General features: G+C 37.5%; 1 protein-coding gene across 2 annotated transcripts in view; it reads left to right on the top strand.

The window, feature by feature from the left end:
• PRKACB (protein kinase cAMP-activated catalytic subunit beta) overlaps positions 1 to 7,892 on the top strand; it is a 112,468-nt gene extending 104,576 nt beyond the window's left edge. For both annotated transcript variants that reach the window (XM_037500685.2, XM_037500688.2), the window contains exons 9-10: positions 388 to 552; positions 4,621 to 7,892. In XM_037500685.2, coding sequence (XP_037356582.1) covers positions 388 to 552; positions 4,621 to 4,746 — 291 coding nt within the window. In that variant the 3' untranslated portion in view covers positions 4,747 to 7,892. The remainder of the gene's footprint in view (positions 1 to 387; positions 553 to 4,620) is intronic.
• Positions 7,893 to 19,462: the final 11,570 nt, after the last annotated feature.

The raw sequence follows: 19,462 nt of genomic DNA, 5'->3' as shown, positions 1-19,462 counted from the left end.
TGCCTTTTCTATTTAAGTTACAAGTTTAAATTTGCATGTCTCTAAGGCAGAGGATTGTAATGTCAGATCCAAGGGATCTCTTGAGGATGGGTGAACCTTCTGGCATTGTTGGAAAAGTTTTGTATGTAAAGCACTTGCAGAGGGACCCATGTTCTTTAAAGGGTTCACAACCAAAATAAGACCCTAAGAACCATCTTTATTAGTTCATTCACCCAAATCATTCTCCTCTTTAAGACCATTCTAGGGACAGAAGTATGTGGTTAAAAGTAGCTGAGGGCCATCATTATATACCTTATTAAGGGAATGATAAAAAACGCTTTCTGAAATCAGAAGAGAAACATCATGAGTCTTGGTATGTGTATTTTACTATATGGTGTGTTTGTGCAGGTCCGGTTCCCATCTCACTTCAGTTCAGATCTCAAGGACCTTCTAAGAAACCTGCTGCAGGTGGATTTGACGAAGCGGTTTGGAAATCTAAAGAATGGTGTGAGTGATATAAAAACTCACAAGTGGTTTGCCACCACAGATTGGATTGCTATTTACCAGAGGAAGGTGAGTCTTTTCTTTCTTTTGATTTAAAAGCTTTTTAAAAGTAAGTGTCTAGTCTATGGCCACCCCAAACACACCCAATCTCGTCTAATCTCAGAAAAGTAGGTGTTTTAAATGATAATGTAGTAGAGATATATTCAATCTAATAAGATTATAGTTTTTTCACTTTTTGCATTAATCCTATGTAGTACGTAAAGGATCTTTTATAGCCCTTAAAAATGAGTTTTGTCCTTGATAAAAAGAAAACATGTATTCCATTTCAGCCATCAATCTGAAATGTTTTCCTTATTAAATTTTTCCCACTCTTGCCTTTTACTCTTCTGATTATATATTAGGCAAGGTTCTATGGGTTGGCACTTCAAACTGACATGAAGTCACATTAGAAAGACAATATGAAACAAGTATATTCTCTTATACAGAATTGTACACTGCCAGATATAATTGCTAGATTAATTAAATATTTCTCAGTATTGACCTCCATTGGCATTTATTAGAAATCCAAATGTTTTTTATGTTGTTTCCCACAGACCATGCTTTTTCATTGTAAGCCTTTGTACATTTCCCCCTTCGCTCTAAATAACTTTCCTTGTTTATGCACCTGCCATCTTCTTACTAGTGGAATATTTAGCTTAAGTATGCTATTTTCTCTGCTGGGTTTTCTTCCTTAATACCTTATATACTTACTATATTGTTTTCAAATATTTCATTGAGAGGAAGGATCTTATCTTATTAATATGCTCCCACCATCTGGCAAGATCCTGTGATAGAGCATGTCACTAATGTTTGTTGAATTGCTTACTCTAAACATTGGTCTTTCTTCAGATATAATTTCCATTTATCCATTTGAAAGCTAATTTGAACATAAAAAATAGAAATAGGAGTTTTAATTAATACTTTTTGGAAAGACAAAAGATCTGAAATTGCTGCATTTCTTTCTGTTAACATTTATTCATGTAATCATTCCCTGAGTAATTATTAGATGTCTACTTGTATGCTAGATATTTTGCAAGGTGCTGAGGATACAGTGGTGAATAAATCAACCTTGTCCTTACTGAAATGAAGCTTATAGTTTCATAGGCTAAGGAGACAGGCATTAATCAAACCTTCACATAAATAAATGGGAAGGTACTACTGGGGAAAATGTGGGAATACTAAAATAATAACTTTGTACTTTCATTTTTCTGTTTTGTTTCACTGTGTCTCATAAAAAAATTATTAGTGTTAAAAATTGAGGTAACATGAAGGCTTGAATGTAAATACAAACAAATTTAATCTCTAGTATTAGTTTACCATAAAAAGGCAGAGAACAAAATCCAGTTGAACAGTAACTTATTAAAAAGAAACTAGTTTTTTATTCTCCAAGTTGCCAATATCATAGTTGTAATAATACTGCTATATTACATAATAGTCATTTTTAAAAATGGGGATAGCAGCTATAAAAATAAGTAATTAAAAAAAGAAGAAAATAAATTGAAAAAATAGTAATCACTTCACTTTGTAATGAATTGAGACATTTAAGAATGTCTTTGTTTTTTCAGTGTCCAGTTGAAGAAAAATTTGTGAATAAAGTGTTTCATCCTGACTATATTTAATTTTTCATAAAACCAACACTTGTAAATGTTCTAGAGATTTTCCATGTTTTATAATGCTGTGTAGCCACTTGAGAGTGAATTTCCTTAGGGGGAATATGTAAATTCGCTAAGAATTAACAGCATAGTTTACATAATTTATAGCTTTTGTAAAAGATTATGAAAACAAAACATTAAAAAAATTAAATGAAGCATATAGAAAATAAGTAATACAAGCCTCTACAACTCACAAGGAGCACTCAGAAACTGCCTAATCGTTAAATTCATGAAACATAGCTTTAACATCATTATCTCAACTGGAAATATTACATAAAGAACAAGGTACATAGTATTTAAAAATAATTTTTGGATCTCTATATAAAATAAAAAAAAATAATTTTTGGATATCATAAGTAAACTCGTATTTTCATGTTTTTCTAAATTTGCCAGCACTAATGTAGTGCTTAATAATAAATAAAAAGCAACCCTGATATTTCTCATCTTTATGTTTGAAGACTTCTTTGGGCGAGCTGATACCATTTTCCCCATTTTATCAATAACAAAATCAGCTCGAAAAGCTAACTACTATAAATATAATCATGCAGCTTATAAGGTACACCTGTAAATGACCCCAGGTTCTTAAAATTTCCAATTCCAGGATCACTTACCCCTTTAAAGGCTTTTTGACATGGTAGTAGTAATAAAACTCCAAACTATTGAACATACTTTGTTTCATAAGATTTTCATAAACTTTAAATATTGTCTCTTGAATACTTACACTGTGAGCATTTTGGGAATAGGAAGACTCTGCCTCAAAAGTTAAAACAAAGCAAGAACTGAACTCTGAGTTTAGATAGAGGTTGATTTGAATCCCAGATCAACCAACCAAAAGCAGTGTAATCTTGAGCAAATTATTTAACCTCTATAAAGTATTGGCTATCTCATCCTTAAAATTTGTATTGAGAATGCAAAAAGATTAGATGAGTCCAGGTTTAGTGTACTATGTTTTATCTTCCTTTGACTAATTAGTATGATTAATTTTATCAGTGAGATATTTCTAAAGGGAACTCCTTTAATTATAGAGTATTATTAGTTTAATATCTCTCTGGAATCTATTTGCTAAAATTTTGTTTAGGGTTTTTATTTCTTTGGTCATGAGTCCTGTTGAACTGCAGTTTTGGTTTCCTAGAGTTGAGATAAATGTGGATTCGTAAAAAATGAGTATGGAAAATTTCCATGTGTTTTATTCTTTGAAAAGTTAACCATAGTAATTTCCTTATTTTTATTCCTTGGAAATTGTAACAGACTTATTCTTTGGACACTAGTCTCTTCAAGTTTTTTCATTAGTCAATTTTAGAAATTTATTTTTTCCTATAAAATCATCCACATCGCTTTGTAATTGTGAGTGTTATATTACCTTTCTTGCTATATTTATTGGTAATGAGGTATTTGGAATTTTTAGATATTTTGCATTGATTAGATTTGCTAGAGGCTTGTTCATTTTATTAGTATTTTAAGTATAACATATTTTGAAATCTTTTTATATTCATAGGAATGAAAAATGCTGTTACTTAAACATTTACCAATCTATGTCACATAATATATTTTTAACATTTTTTTTCAAATGACGTAGAACTAAACAGCTTCTGCTTCTGCTCAGTTAGATTTCATGTGCATTCTGAAGGGCTTAACTTATCCCAGGCAGTAAACAGCTTATATGTCAAGAAGTAGTGCACTATAACAAACAGTTGTAGTATTGAACAAACTGATCAACAGCACATCTGGATTATCACCACAATTGAACTTGAGATCCATGGATAATACAAATTGAAATAAAAAGAATTCAGTACTTTAATGTAGCCATTTCTTTTAGTGTCATCTCAATTATAACTACGCACAGCAGTAGAAAATGATAGTACATTTGCATAGTTTTCTTTGTCTTTTTATTCTCTGACCCAGTACTCATTAGTAGCCATAGATATCAAGCAGAAAGACAAGGAACAGAAGAAAGTGACCTGTGCAACTCAGACCATATAATCATTCTCTAAATGATTGTCCTTATAGGTGTGACCCTAAATTGCTGCCTGGCTAGACATGAGGCAACTGTCTGTTTAGCTCATTTTTCTGCATGGTGCAAAACAGCAGTCTGCAAACCAGGGCATGCAAGGTAGCCAGCTGGCAAAACTAGACGGTTGACTTTCCATTGTCACTCTTCTCCTTATTCTTTTCAAATGTCCTGTTTGTGAGTATATCTTATACTATAGTCATGCATGTGAATACTTTAACTCTGCTTATATTTATGATATGTACTCAAAAACATTTTACTAAAAGGCATTCTTAGGTTATCTAAGGGCTTTCTGTATTCACCTCACTAATAGCAAAGTACACCTTTTCTCTCTCAATACTGGGTTTTAGGAGCTTTGTGCCAGGAACTGGCATGAAGACTGAGTATATCTTTATTATGAGTCACAATGTCACCTTTAATTTCCTACCTCAATTATAGGTTGAAGCTCCATTCATACCAAAGTTCAGAGGCTCTGGAGATACCAGCAACTTTGATGACTATGAAGAAGAAGATATCCGTGTCTCTATAACAGAAAAATGTGCAAAAGAATTTTGTGAATTTTAAGGAGGAACAACAAGATGACATCAGAGCTCACACTCTGCACTCTGTTGAGAGATTAGGTGGAGCTGAGACCGTCCTTGTTGAAGCAGTTACCTAGTTCCTTCATTCCAGCGACTGAGTGAGGTCTATATTGCCATCATCCGTGTGTGCACTTTGCATCCACCTATGTAACAAGGCACCGCTAAGCATTGTCTGTGCCATAACACAGAACTAGACACTTTCCTGCTTCTCTTTGGTTTGTCTTCCTCCTCTCCTCCTACATCCATTTCTTTCCTTTTTATTTTTATTGGTTTTTCTCCAAACAGTGCTCTATTTTATTTTGTTCATGTTTCAGATGGGCAGTGTCAAAGCTATGTGGTATTTGAAGGGAAGGATAAGTGTAGCTTTTGGTAGTTCTTGCCAATATTTATCCGCCAATGGCTTAAGGACAGACCTTTTAATAATAATTTTTCTTTGAGTAGTTCAGACCCAGTTTTGCCAAAACTCTTGACAAATTTTGAAGATAGACTATCTTATCACCAAGTCAGTTTATACAAATTTAAACAGTACGTTTCTTAGAACTCACTGTTCTAGGCTATAAATTTGGATAGGCTAATATAAAGTAGCTAGGCGCAGCAATTTGGAGTCCTATGTTCTATTTCCCTTCCCCTTTTATATCACCCCCACCCCCCAAGTAATTAAGTGACCAATCTTTGCAGTGTGACAAGTGTGTCTCATTTGCAAGAAAAACTAATGATGAGGATCACTATCAACCTGAGTCTCTCTCTTGGTACCAGCATTTTTGTAGGTATTAGAGAAGAGTTCTAAGATTGCTAAAACTTAACTCTTCCATAAGTGTTTTAGCCAGTATTTTTAATAGAATATGACTAATGAAGTGACAAATTTTAAAGTTTCTCAAATAATCCTTATTGTAAACTTTTTAGAGGAAAAGAAACAAAGGAAAAAGAAAAAGCGTGTGGACAAATGCTTTGCTAAGTCATATGACTTGATTTTTTGCAAACCGAAGACACTCATTTAAATGGGAGTTTTTTTGGTTGTTTTACCTGCTTTGTTTTGAAACAGTTAAGAACTCAAGAATTGATTACCAAGTTATTATTCAGTTGTACTATAATTGTTAGCCTAAGGTAGAGGCGCTGTTGCAATTTCTACTTTCACCCTACGCCTCATCCAGGAGGAAAGGGGACAAAGTTTATAAAACTGCCACAATTGTATTTTAATTTCATAGTTGACATTTTTAAATATGTCATCATTTCTAGCTTCTTTTCTTTTAGTAAACAGAATATATGATCATGCAGATACAATTCTAGTGTTTGAGTTTAGTTTTTTATATACTTTATTTGCCAACTGACTTACTGCTATCATGTGGAAATTTGAAGCACTTTTGCACATTTAGTTCAGTGTTTGTTGAGATTCGATGGCTTAACTCGGTTTTATAAGTATTTTTCCTTTGCTTTAAAATTTTCCCATCTAATTTTATCTCTGTGTGTCAGTGACCTATCTTAAAACAACACACCAAAATATTTGAAAATAAACTGTTCATTTTTTTATGATCAATTTACATGCATATAAGCTGAGTTGTTTTTAATCAAACGGATCTTAATGTATATAAGCATTCTGTTTGCTTCATCACTGGTGCGGATAGGTCACTGACTCTACTTTTCCTCTGTACCACACCCTTGTAAAACCTTTGAAGACATTGAAAAAGCTTGCCTGAGATGTTCTCTGCATCAATCTGTATGTCTTTTGGTTGTCAAGTGTTTCTGCATGGTTACGTCACGTAAAGGCTGATACTGATTTCAGTTGGTTTACCTATATTTAAAATGTGCAAGAAAAATATGAAATACTTTGCGTAGCAAGTTTTATGTAACAAAACTATATCATGTTAATAAATTTAAAATATCATTTGTATAAAATAGTTTCATTAGTTTTTTGTATTTCATTTTGACCCCCAAACATGCTGATCATTGTATTCTTATATGTAGGCTACAAATTCTATGGTAGCTTTGTTGTATATTATTGTAAAATTATTTTAATAAATCACGGGGATGATAATTTGATTATTGCATTTTAGGTTTCAGTAGTTTGAAAGATTTCTATGAATTCTCCAGATTTTGTAAATGGAATTATTACTACCCAATACAATTTGCTGTGGTAGATGACCCCTAAGCCCGCGTTGGTTTTGAAGGCTATTCAGCCATTCCAAAAGACGTTAAGCAAGCTTTTGCATATATCAAGCAAGCCTATTTATAACCAATTAAGTACACTGAATTCAGACTTTTAAAATTATTTTTTAAACTCTCAATTTCAGCCACAGTCTAGCCAACAAGGTAAAAACTTGAATAAGAAGTAAGTGGTATGAATCAGTATTTAACCTCATATTACATTATTTGAAACAAAATAAATCATTTCTTTTACTCAATAAATAAGAAGATGGGATTGTGGAGGAAGGTGCCCTAGACTGAAAGTCAAGCAGCTGAGTTTCAGGCCTGATCTGTCACTCTCAGCCAGGTGCTTAGCTGGGTCCTAGGTTCTGTTATCTGGAAAATGGAGCCATCACATTAGGCAGTTTCTAATGACCCTTCTAACTTTCAGATGTTGTAACAAGATTATTTGTATTTGACATTTTGAAAGGATAACATTCTCAGAAGTAAATTTTAGTAAGGTGATATTTTAGGGCATCATTCTTATTTCTTACAGTGTTCTTACAATTCTTTGAATATCACAAGAACCTTACGTATGTCTTGATTCTTTTCTTCATTCACTGATGCTAAATATCCAATTATATCAATCAACCTACCAAAAAAGATATTGTGGCTTGTGGGTATTGCTTGTCTTGTTTCTGATACGTTCTTGTACTGACTGCCCATTGGCCTGAATACTCATCGTAAGCCTGAAATAAAAATCATTTTTCTTTCCCACTGTTTTTTTCTGCTTGTTGTAAGAATCAAATGAAATAATGTATGTGAAAGCACCTTGTACACTGTAACCTATCAATGTAAAATGTTAAGGTGTGTTGTTATTTCATTAATTACTTCTTTGTTTAGAATGGAATTTCCTATGCACTACTGTAGCTAGGAAATGCTGAAATCAACTGTGTTTTTTAATTAATCAATAACTGCAAAATTAAAGTATCTTCAAAGGTAAAATAATTTATTGTCTTGAGTTCTATTTGATGCCCTTATCTCTTGGTTTATTTTTAACAATACCGACAGTGCTTCTAGTTTTTATATATTTAGGTTGGCCTTTTGGTGCTGGAGCCAAGGCAATGGAAGGAATGTCCACTAGTCTACACCCACTTAGTATCTACTAAGAAACTACTAGATTCATTCTATAGTTTCTAAAAAGTGTTCCTACTCATTCCTCACGCTATTGGTCCAAATTACTTTTAACATATTGGAAATACTAATATGTGAAGAATTGACACTACAAGGGCCCTCATCCTTATATTGAAACAATGAACTATGAATTTTTGCGTTATTCTTCCTAAGCACTTTTGTGCTTCAAAGTACCTCTTCCAGTTTTAGCTATGTTGATTAGTGTATTTCTATAATCCTTTTCCTCAAGAAATGGCTTTTTTAGGTAATTTTAATAGCTTACCATTGATGTGATTGTTACTGCAAACATTTATAAATATTGGTGCATTTTATAACATGGTACTTACTATTTTTATACTGGCACTTGTTTCACTTTATCACTGTAAGGGCTTAATATAAATTCCAGTTTTCTCATTTCCTTATATAACTAATTATAAAAATCTGAGCAGATCTCTGTTCTAGGATTATCACCATTTGAATCCATTTAAATTTTCTCTTATGTGCAAATATTGCGTGTGAAGATTAATACTTTCACTTTAAGTCCCCTGAAATTGATTACCCTTTGTGCCCTCTGATAAAGGCTCAAATGCATCCCACTAAAATTCACAAGTTGAAGTCTTAACCCCCAGTCAGTATAACTAGAATGTGACTATAGTTGAAGGTAGGGTGTTAAGAAAGCGATCATCAAGATTAAATGAGGTCTTACGGATGGGCCTTAATCCAATATGAATAGTGTTATAAGAAGAGGTCAGGACCTGGGGCACACATGTGAAGGTAAAAGAAGAAAGCCATCTATAAGTGTAGGGTAAATGAAGATTGCTCAGGCTTTTGTGCCGTTGGCCTCTGTGACTATCACCTGAGGCCTTGAATGCAGGAGGCGCTTGGGAGCATGGACTCAGAGCATGGACTCATGCCTGATGGTGGACACCTGGTGTATGATGTAGGTGTGCGTAACTGGGCACACCTGAGCCCGGAGGCTGAGCATATAAGAACGGAAGAGGCCAGTGCAGCAGAGAGCACCGGAGAGACCACGTGACAATGCCTGAGAGCCCAGAGAGAGTGAAGATTCGCCAGGGGCAGGATGGCCTGCTAGCCTCCAGGCCTCTGGGCCCCCTGCCTGCCTCACTACAAATGGTGTAGAAAGATCATTAAAGCTTGAAAAAGCTACTGAGGGCTCCTGGATTCTCCTTTACCCATCTGCTTGAATCAATAGAGAACCTGCCCTATGTGTTGCTGGCACTATGGTTAAGAGGCCTCAAAAGCCTTTTTTTTTTTTCTGACTGACACCTTGTAGGGCTAGGACTGGCCACAGTGCAGGTTTTCTAAGATCCAGCAGACCGGGTAAAGGAGGAGTCAGAGTCCTCAGTGGTTTTTTGCAGGCCTTTTATTGGGGTTCACCAGGCATATGGCAGGCAGGGGTGCTGGGGGTCCGGGAGGCTGGCAGGCCTCCCAGCCACCATCAAGTCTCCACTCTATCTGGGCTCCCCGGCGTTCTCTCTGCTTCTCTGCTCTTCCGTTCGTTCTGCTGCTTCTCAGCTTCTTTCGGCTTCTGCTCTTCTCGGCTTCTGCTGGCGTCCCCGTGACGCCGCCCTTAAAAGCCCAGTCGAATCCCATCTACCTATACCCACACTCTAGCTGCCCGCCATCAGGCATGCATTCAGGACTGCAGGGTTCCATCATCTATCCTAATGGTGGAAGGGCAGAAAAGCCTGATACTTTTACCTTACCCTACTCACCTTGATTTTGGATTTCTAGATCTAAGAATTGAGAAAATAAATTATTGCTGTTTAAGCTACCTGGTACAAGTACTTTGTGAGGCAGTTCTAACAAACTAGTACCTCACTGAGTATGCTCCTGGGGTGCCCGCTGTATTCCCATGGTCAAAGGCATGCAGTGATCTCCCGACAAATGCTTCACGCTTTACCAAAACAGCTAATTTACCATAAAAGCAAAAAAAAAAAAAAAGGCCACAAACCTAATGCACCTGCTATCTTTTTTCTGTTCTTTCCTGGAATACAAACTGGAAACAGTAGCTACTGAGAGTAGGGGAAATAGGTAACCGAAAACACTTCTAACTCCTGGCCAGACTTACCCTTGGTATCCAGCTAGTCTCTCAAATCGGTGCTAGTACAACATAAAATTGAGCACACCAGGCTCATTGAGGTTTGAAGTCTCTGCCTATCTCATAATGAAGGTGTTAATAGAAAAGCAAAAGAAAAATGGGGTTGGGGATGAGTTTGGGGAAGAAACCCTGGTTGTTCTGTCATCTTTTACTCGGGGTTAACGGTGCTTATAACAAATGATTGTATCTTTTTTTTTTTTTAAGATTTTTATTTATTTATACAAGCACTGGGTACAATCAGAAGTGCGGGAGGGTGAGAGAATTCACCAGAGCTGGATGAAGAACAGGCAGACTGACGAAACACGCTGCTGAGGGGAGCAGCAGGCGGCAGGAGAGGTCTGCGCGCCATGTGGGACCCTCACCCGGTGGCGGGGATTGAACCGGTGCCGCAGAGGCTGCGGGCAACTTCGCAACCCAGCGCTCAACCACTGCGCTACATTTTTCCACTGCTACTGTAACAAAATGACCATAAATTTAGTGACTTAAAACAACACAAATGGGGGCCTCCCTGGTGGTGCAAGGGGCGGTTATGCAACCTATGAAGCTGACTGCAGCCACTGCAGCACGAGTTCGATCCCCGACCAGGGTGGTGACCCACATGGTGCAGCAGACCTCTCCTGTCTCACCCACTGCTCCCCTCAGCGGTGTTTTTCAGTCAGCCTACCTGTTTTGCTCCCCACCTGTCTCTGGTGAACCCTCTCACCCCCCACACCTCTGGCCTGTACCTCAGTCCTTCTACACACACGCATGCACGCGCACACCCCCCCCCCCCACAAATGTATTATCTTACAGTTCTGGAGCACTGCGTTAAAAACGCAACCTCATTGCATTAAAAATCAAGATGTCAGCAGGGCCACATTCCTTTCTGACAGTTCCAGTGGAGGGTCTGGGTCTGTGCCTTTTCCAGTGTCTTCCAGGCTGCTCACTGTAACTCATGACTCCAATTCCTTCATCTTAGAACCCAGCAAAATTGGGTGGAGTCCTCTGCATGCTGCATCACTGTGATCTCTTCTGCCTCCCTCTTTCACTTTTAAAGACCTTTGTGATTACATTGAGTTCATCTGGGTAATCCAAAACACTCAATATTTTAAGATCAGCTGATAAGCCTCCTTAATTACATCTGCAACCATAATTTCCCTGTGCCATGTAACTTAGTTTCTGTGGTTTAGGACATGAATGTTTTTGAGGCAGGAGGATGTTCTGCTTACCACAGTGTCATTTTAAGTGGAAAATGTGATTATCTGAAAAAAGGGCTGTCGTGGCAGGAAGGGACGGGGCAGGTTTTCTATGACCCGAGCAGACAGGTAAAGGGAGAGTCCTGGAGCCCTCAGTGGCTTTTGCAGGCTTTTATTGGGGTTTATTTACCAGGCACACAGCAGGCAGGGGTGTGGGGGGCTGGGGGCGGGCAGGAGGCCACCGGGCCACCCAGTCCCCGGCAAGTTTTCACTTTCTGGGCTCTCAGGCGTTCTCTCGTGGCCTCTGGTTCTCTGCTGGTTCCCTTCTGCTCTCTCTCTCGCTCTGCTCTTCTCGCTCTTTCATTCCTTCTGCTGCTCCGCTGGCTTCCCCATGATACCGCCCTTATAAGCCCAGTCTCAGCCCAGGTGAATCCCATCTACCTATGCCCACACCCTACTCCAGGTGCCCACCATCAGGCATGCATTCAGGACCGCAGGGTTCCATCATCTATCCTGATGGCGGGAGGACAGAAAAGCCTGACAATCATTTGCCCTACATGGGCATAGAGAACTGTCTTCACAATTTAAAGAGAACAAAGGTAAACAGATTTTCCTGATGTACAGTGCTTGCCTTGACATGAATATGCAAATACATTGCCCAGAATTTAAGTGAATAGCAACCACAGTTCTGAGTACCTTGAAAGATAATATCACTGTTCATCAGCAAATTACAAATTAAAGTCACAATTAAGTAATACTACACACCAATAGAATGACTAAAAGAAAAAGGACTGATAATGCCAAGTGGGTATAGATTAAATAAAGATTGCTCAGGTGTGGCTCTAACCTGAGGCCTTGAAGGCAGGAGGCGCTTGGGAGTGTGGGTTCGGGGTGCGCATGCCTGATGGTGGACACCTGGACCATGGGGGTGGGCATGTGTGAGTGGGCACACCTGAGCCTGGAAGCTGGGCATATAGGGGTGGCAGAGCACAGTGTGGTGAAAAGACCACCAGAGAGACCACGAGAGAATGTCAGAGAGAGCCCGAAGTGTCAAGATTCATGGTGCGGGTGGCTAGGAGGCCTGTCAGCCTTCCGGCCCCCTGGCCCCTCAGCCTATCCTGCACCTGGTTGCCGCACTACAAGTAAAAAAAGGCTAAAAAAGCCACTGAGGGCGCCAGGACTCTCCTTTACCCATCTGATCACATCCACAGAGAATCTGCCCTGTGCCTTGTTGGCACAACAGGAGGTGAAGGTGTAGAGCAACTGAAACTGTCACACATTGGTCGTGGGAAAATAAAATGGCACAACCACTTTGGAAAATAGTTTGGTGGTTTGTTATGAAGCTAATCATTCACTTACCAATGACTAAATCATTCTGCTTCTAGATATTTACCCAAGAAAATAAAAATATATTGATATTCCCAGTAATACCACCACTATTCTACATTGTATCAAAGGCTAAGAGAAGAGAGAACAAAGGTGACAGTTATCTCCATAAGAAAAGAAACAATGGTAAACACTGCTCCAAATAAAATTGTTAAAATTTTCTATCAACAGATATACTGGATAAGGAACTTCTAAAATGTATTTTGTGAAGAAAAATGGTTCCAGAGAAAATAAATTATATCTGGGAAGTTTAAAGAAGAGAAAAAAACCAAAATAAACATCATTTGGAAATAAGAAATGACATAGAAACAGAAGCGTTTTTAAAAATTAGGTACATTTTGGTTAGGCTGGAACTGATCAGACACACAAATTCTCCTCTTCCCTCCTCAAACACATTGAAATGATAGACTTTATTTTAAAATATATTTAAAGACATAGGTTGCACGCAAAACAAACATCTCCACAGACCAGAAAAGGAATGGAAATACACAGTGGTAAGTAGGATCCGAGATTTTTATTAGAGTGAAACAATTACAATGAATGCAGAAGAAAAACATAAAGAGATTAAATAAAATTCAGAGATGGTAATTTTATTTTTCTTTGAGTAGCTCAGACACATTGAGGACAAAAGATGATCCGCTAATGGCATCCTTGAATTGAAAACTAATGGAAGAAATCAGTATTCAAACAGTTCAAACAGACACTTTTTCACTAAAATAAAGGAAAACTGGATTTGTCTGTTGAAAGAATAGACTGTTTTTCAGGAAAAAATAATAGATTTTAATACCAAGTCATAACCGAGTAAAGATTTTGAATTTCAACAATTACATATTATGCATAAAAGTTAATTAACATCCAAGGAAAAAGTAGAATCAGATTGGCTTCAGATGTTTCCACAATAATATTCATGGTCAAGGGACAATTATGCTATGGCTATAACATTCTGGGGGTAAGAAAGTGTGATCCATTGGTATTCCCAGCAAACCTGCATTTAATTTAAAGGCACAAGACAAGTCCCTTTGAATAACCAAAAGAAAGTAATGGAAAAACCTATGGATTCTTCACATCCAAATATATATCTCCAAATAAAGAACTTAGCAAAGGAGAAGCAGTAATAAAATCCCATGTGAACACTGAATTGCTAAACGTCATACTAATCAAAAGCAACTGTAGGAATTTACAATTATAGAACCAAAATCAATTATAGAATTATAGGAACAAAATCAGTTATAGAAGCAAATCTTTTAAACCCTGGCAAAATTAGAAGATAACTAACAAAATTGGAAGATGCGAAAGGAAATGAAGGATGATATATACGGCCAGCAACTTCCTTACCTTTTATGGCAGGAAGTCAACTAATAAAGCCTAAAAATAGTACATGTGTTTAAACAAGGTAATGCCTCTAACTTGTCTATGATTTTTTTTTTCTAATTTTGCAATTCTTATGTGGGGAAAGACCATTTATTGGCAGTTTTCATTTTCACTTCAACTCTTTTTTCTTGTGTTAAATTCGATTACCTTTATTTTTATTTCAGCTTCTCACAAATTGGATTTTATAATAGAAGTAAAATTAAGTTGAGGATTTTCTATTTAAAAATATGTTATTTTTATAAAATTAGTGCTGTGTAGTTCTGACCTCTATCCCTCTAGCCTCTGTGTCAATGTGTGCATAGAGGAAGACGTGGGATAATGTTACTGATGGTATGGGATGTGAGGTGATTTCATCATTTCACCTTTGTACTTTGCTGAACTGCTTGCATTCTTCATGATGAGAGAGTAATTAAAACCTAATATGCCCAGTAAGGAACATTGGTGTCTTTATCCATTCAGAAAAACATCAGGGGACTCCCTGGTGGCGTAAGGGGTTAAGACGCAACCTATGAAGCTGTCCACAGCCACTGCAGCACAAGTTCGATCCCTGGCCAGGGAGATACCCACATGGCGCCGTAGACCTCTCCTGACTTGCCCACTGCTCCCCTCAGCAGTGTATTTCAGTCAGTCTGCCTGTTCTGTTCCCCAACTGTCTCTGGGGAATCCTCTCACCCCACCCCCACACCTGCACCTCTGGCCTATACTCCAGTTCTTGTATGCATAAATAAATCTTTTTTAAAAACATCAAATATTATAAGAGACACTTAGCGATGAAGGCATTCTTGTCAGACTTCAGTCTTCTTAAATCCTAACCCCTTCCTTTCAAGATGGCAAATGAGATACTCACTGTATCACTGATAATACTTTTGAGCATGTCACCCCATATCATTGAAATGGCCTCACTAGCGTTATCATTGATGTGAAGAAATGTTTTCATCTCATTCCTCATTACCCAGGCTCGTTTCCTTTAACATGTGGGAACAAGATTCTTGTTGCTATTTCCTCACAGCCTACTAAAGACTTCTACTCTGTGACCACAACCCATTTATTAAAAATTTTACTATTTTCTCCAACACAAACTCAGAGTCAGCAAGTGCATAGCTAAGTTAGTGCGGACTGTTTTCTGAATAAATCCCACAGTTAATTGGCATTGAAAAGACTCTTTCATTCAAGCAGCAATGTCCTTCTTTGTTGCTTACTTATTGGTGGATAGTCTCGTTCCTGTCTATACCCTGGGCCAGATCATCATCACTAATCAAACAAAAGTTTTCCTCCACGTGATAAATAAAAAATTGTGGAACATTTCTCTTCCACAATACTCAGCACCTGAAACCCCATTTAGAATCTACTCATCAGTGGTTTTACTTACATTGTTCTAAATTGCCTGCCACTGACTTTGATCTCAGTCTGCTGTTTTTTTGTCATTTTGGGGGCCTGGTTTTTCATACTTCTTAATTGTAGTCTGAGTGGTACCCATTATTGCTATCAGGAGGAAGACTTTGAATCTTGTTTTTGTATGCCTGGAATTGATAGTAGTCAAGACTGTCCCTCACTACCAAGCAACAGACACATAACATAAAGGAAGTTAAGCAAAAAGGGGAAGCAGTTAACTCACATAATTTGTTCCACGTGTGCACTTCTGTCAAAATAGGGTCTAAAAGATCAAACTGTATGATCAAACTATGCATTTCTCTCCACTTCTGGGATCGGCTTCCTCAAAATGACTTCATCCTTGGGGGGCTCTTTCCATGGGGAAGGAAAAGATGCAACTCTGGGCCTGCAAATTTTTTTTTCTTTTTTTAAAGATTATTTTTGCATACAAGAGCTGGGGTACAGGCCAGAGGTGTGGGGGGTGAGAGGATTCACCAGAGACAGAGTGGGGAACAGCACAGTCAGATTGACTGAAATACCCTGCTGAGGGGAGCAGCGGGTGAGACAGGAGAGGTCTGCTGAGCCATGTGGGTATCTCCCTGGCTAGCCGGGATCAAACTCATGCTGCAGAGCCTGTGGATAGCTTCATAGTGCTGTGCTTAACCCCTTGCACCACCAGGGTGGCCCAACTATGTAAGATTGTAAAATTATTATAAGGTAAAGTTTTTGTTATTTTCCCTTTTTTAAATTAAGGCAACATTGGTTTACAACATTGTATATAATTCAACGGTATAGGACAACAGCTTTTCAGATGTACGAAATCATACCCATCCAGCACCAAAGCACCCCTAGACCTATCCTAGAGTCCACTGAGCCTCTCCCCACTCCCTCCTGCCCTTTGGTAACTTCAGTTGCTCTCCACCCTCCCTCCTGCCCTGTGGTAACCTCAGTTCTAAAGTATTTTATTATTTTAATCATGACTTTTATCTTTTGATAAGCTGTTTAGAGACACATACATTTGCAATAAAATATGAAATATGATAATGCATAATTAATTTAAAATGCTCTTCAAAACAATCCACACCTTGGTGATTGAATGTTATTTTAGAAACAATGACTGAACAGCACTTGTGGGGTATTTAGCAGTCCTAAACACGTTCACACATTATTAATATTCCTCCCATTGGGAAATTAGGTCAATATTCCCTTGTTTTGAAACTGCTGACTTTAGGGAGCTGCTCCCAATAAATACAGTGCAGAAGAAGTGATGAGAAGTGATTCCCAGGGACAAGCATAAAAAGAAAACATATCTTCAACTTTGTTTATGGGCATGCTCTCATTTGGAGGCATCATGGAATACGTTCAACTCCCCTTAAATGTCATACATGAGGAAGCACAGGCCACATGTTGACATGTATGCTTGAGTCAATGTCTTCACTTGACATCTGGCAAACACAACAACACTGAAAATTAACACTCCAAAACTGGAGGCAATAAAACAAAAAATTAAGTAGTCCATCCACAAAACTTAAATTTTAAGAATATGGGGATTTTAAGAGAAGGACTGAATGGAAATTCCAGAATTTCCATGTAGTCATTGAAGAGAGAAACAGATATAGTAACTATATAAAGATGAAGAGATAATTTGAAAATTGGAAAGAACTGAATAACTCAGAATGTGGCACAGTAATGAAGACTGTGTTAAATTATAAGCAACATGTAAGATAAAATGTCCAAAATAAAGCAAACAGTAGTAGACCTTCAGTTTTTGGAGTAACAATAACTGAGAATTTTCCAGAAATAAGAAAGCATGAGTTTTCAGATTTAAATGTACATAACAAGATGAATAAAAGCAATCCACAGTAGATGTGGCAGAGAGGAACTGTAGAACTCAAAAGGACATATGGAAATCTTCAAAGCAACCAGAAATTTTAAAAAGTTATCTACAAAGAATGGCAATCAGACATTTAAGTAGCAAATATACATGCTGGAAGATCACAGAATAATTTTTTCAAGCGCTAAGAAGAACTAGCTGACAGCCTAAAGTTCCATTTCATGTGAAGCCATCTATGAAGAGGGGGAGGCAGAGTAGATAAATTCACAGTTACAGAGTTCACCACTAACCCTTCATCAGGAGATATTTTAAAAATGTAAATGTGCTTCAGTAAGACAGTAATCCAAGGAGTAAGATACAAGGGAAAAAATGGTAAGCAAAGAAATTAGCAGATATGTTAGTAGGCATTTACCATAAGTAAATAAAATAAAAATTTGGGAAATAAAGATTATTTCATAGATCTTCCCTTTGAAGCCAAAGCCTTTTCTAATTATACTTTGAAAAAGACTGAAATAGGCTTTTCTCTAATAATTCAAAGGTGGTTCAAACTTAGTAAATCAATTATTCTATTATTGTAAATCACCACATAAGCATCCATTCCTAATTTAAAATATAAAGAAAACTTAGCAAATTATGGATGGAAGAATACTTTATTAACATCACAGAGATGATCTACGTGTATCATAGATGTTTACTTCACAGTGAAATATTAGAAAAGTTCACATTTAAGTGAACTTTTCTGGAGATTTTAGCCAATGCAATAACATCAGAAAAATAAACAGAGGTTTAAATATTTGAACTAGGGCAGCAACAAGTACCTACATTGAAAATCCAAGACAATAAATTGAAAAATGACTGTACTTAATAAGAGAACAGAACAAGATGACCAAACACAGTCAGCCTACAAAAGTCAGTAGCTTTCCCACATGACTCAAATAAGTACCCACAATTGGAAATGTAATTTTTAAAATCCCACCCATAATATCAGTAAAAATTTTAATAACACTAAAGAAAAAATAAACTGTAAATCTTTATTTTTTTTAAAGATTTATTTATTTATTTATACAAGCACTGGGTACTGTCAGGAGCACGGGAGGGTGAGAGAATTCACCAGAGACAGAGCCGGGAACAGAACAGGCAGAGTGACGAAATACACTGCTGAGGGGAGCAGCGGGCAGCAGGAGAGGTCAGTCGCGCCATGTGGGACCCTCCCCTGGCCGCTGGGGATCGAACCGGTGCTGCAGAGGCTGCGGGCAGCTTTGCAACCCAGCGCTCAACCGCTGTGACACCGGGGAGACCCTGTAAATCTTTATTTTTTAAGTTAAAGATTTTTTTCTTTATTGAAGCCACATTGGTTTATAACATACAGATTTTATTATATTTCAACATCTATTTATCTATCCATCTATCTATCACATTATGTTTGCCACCAAAAGTCTGCTTGAGAAAATGAAATCTTTTTAGAAGAACATAGACTATGAGTAAGATAGTATGTTCCTAGTAGAAATAGGGACAGACTTTCTTTGACCAGACTCCACATAGACTCTTCTAGGCCTGTCTTCAACGAGGCTTCATCCTATAGCTGTCTTCTGTCTGTTAGTCCAGTTGTAGAAAAATCTTGCTAAAATCAGGTTAACATGAATTTTTCCACCCTTGATATGTGATAACCTTAGACTACTTTCATCAAGAATCCTGTTAAATCAGTTGATCAGAACTCCCCTTACCCTTGTTTCCTCTTTGTACTTTCTTATCTATTGATCTACCTCACTTTGTTCATTGGCTATAAATCCTCACTTGTCTTTGTTTTCTTATGAAAAATTCCAACAAATAAGACTTGAATGTGTCTATAAGATTAATCGCCATTCTTATTGTGTTTTTGCAAATAGCAGGCCAAATTTAATCTTATTTTATGAACAATTTTTTTTAAAAAGAGTCATTTATTTATGCATGCAAGAACTGGGGTACATACAAGGCTAGCGGTGTGGGAGATGAGAGGATTCACCAGAGACAGAATGGGGAGCAGACAGGCACACTGACTGAAATACACTGCTGAGGGGAGCAACGGGCGAGACAGGAGAGGTCTGCTGGGCCATGTGGGTAGCTCTCTGCTGGGCTGGGGATCGAACTTGTGCTGCAGAAGCTGTGG

The sequence above is a fragment of the Talpa occidentalis genome, unplaced genomic scaffold (assembly GCF_014898055.3).
Source record: "Talpa occidentalis isolate TD23 unplaced genomic scaffold, MPIMG_talOcc4v2.1 talOcc4.9, whole genome shotgun sequence".
NCBI classification, from domain to species: Eukaryota; Metazoa; Chordata; class Mammalia; order Eulipotyphla; family Talpidae; genus Talpa; species Talpa occidentalis.
Note: the sequence above shows the minus strand (reverse complement) of the source record. Positions and strands in the feature narration are given on the sequence as shown.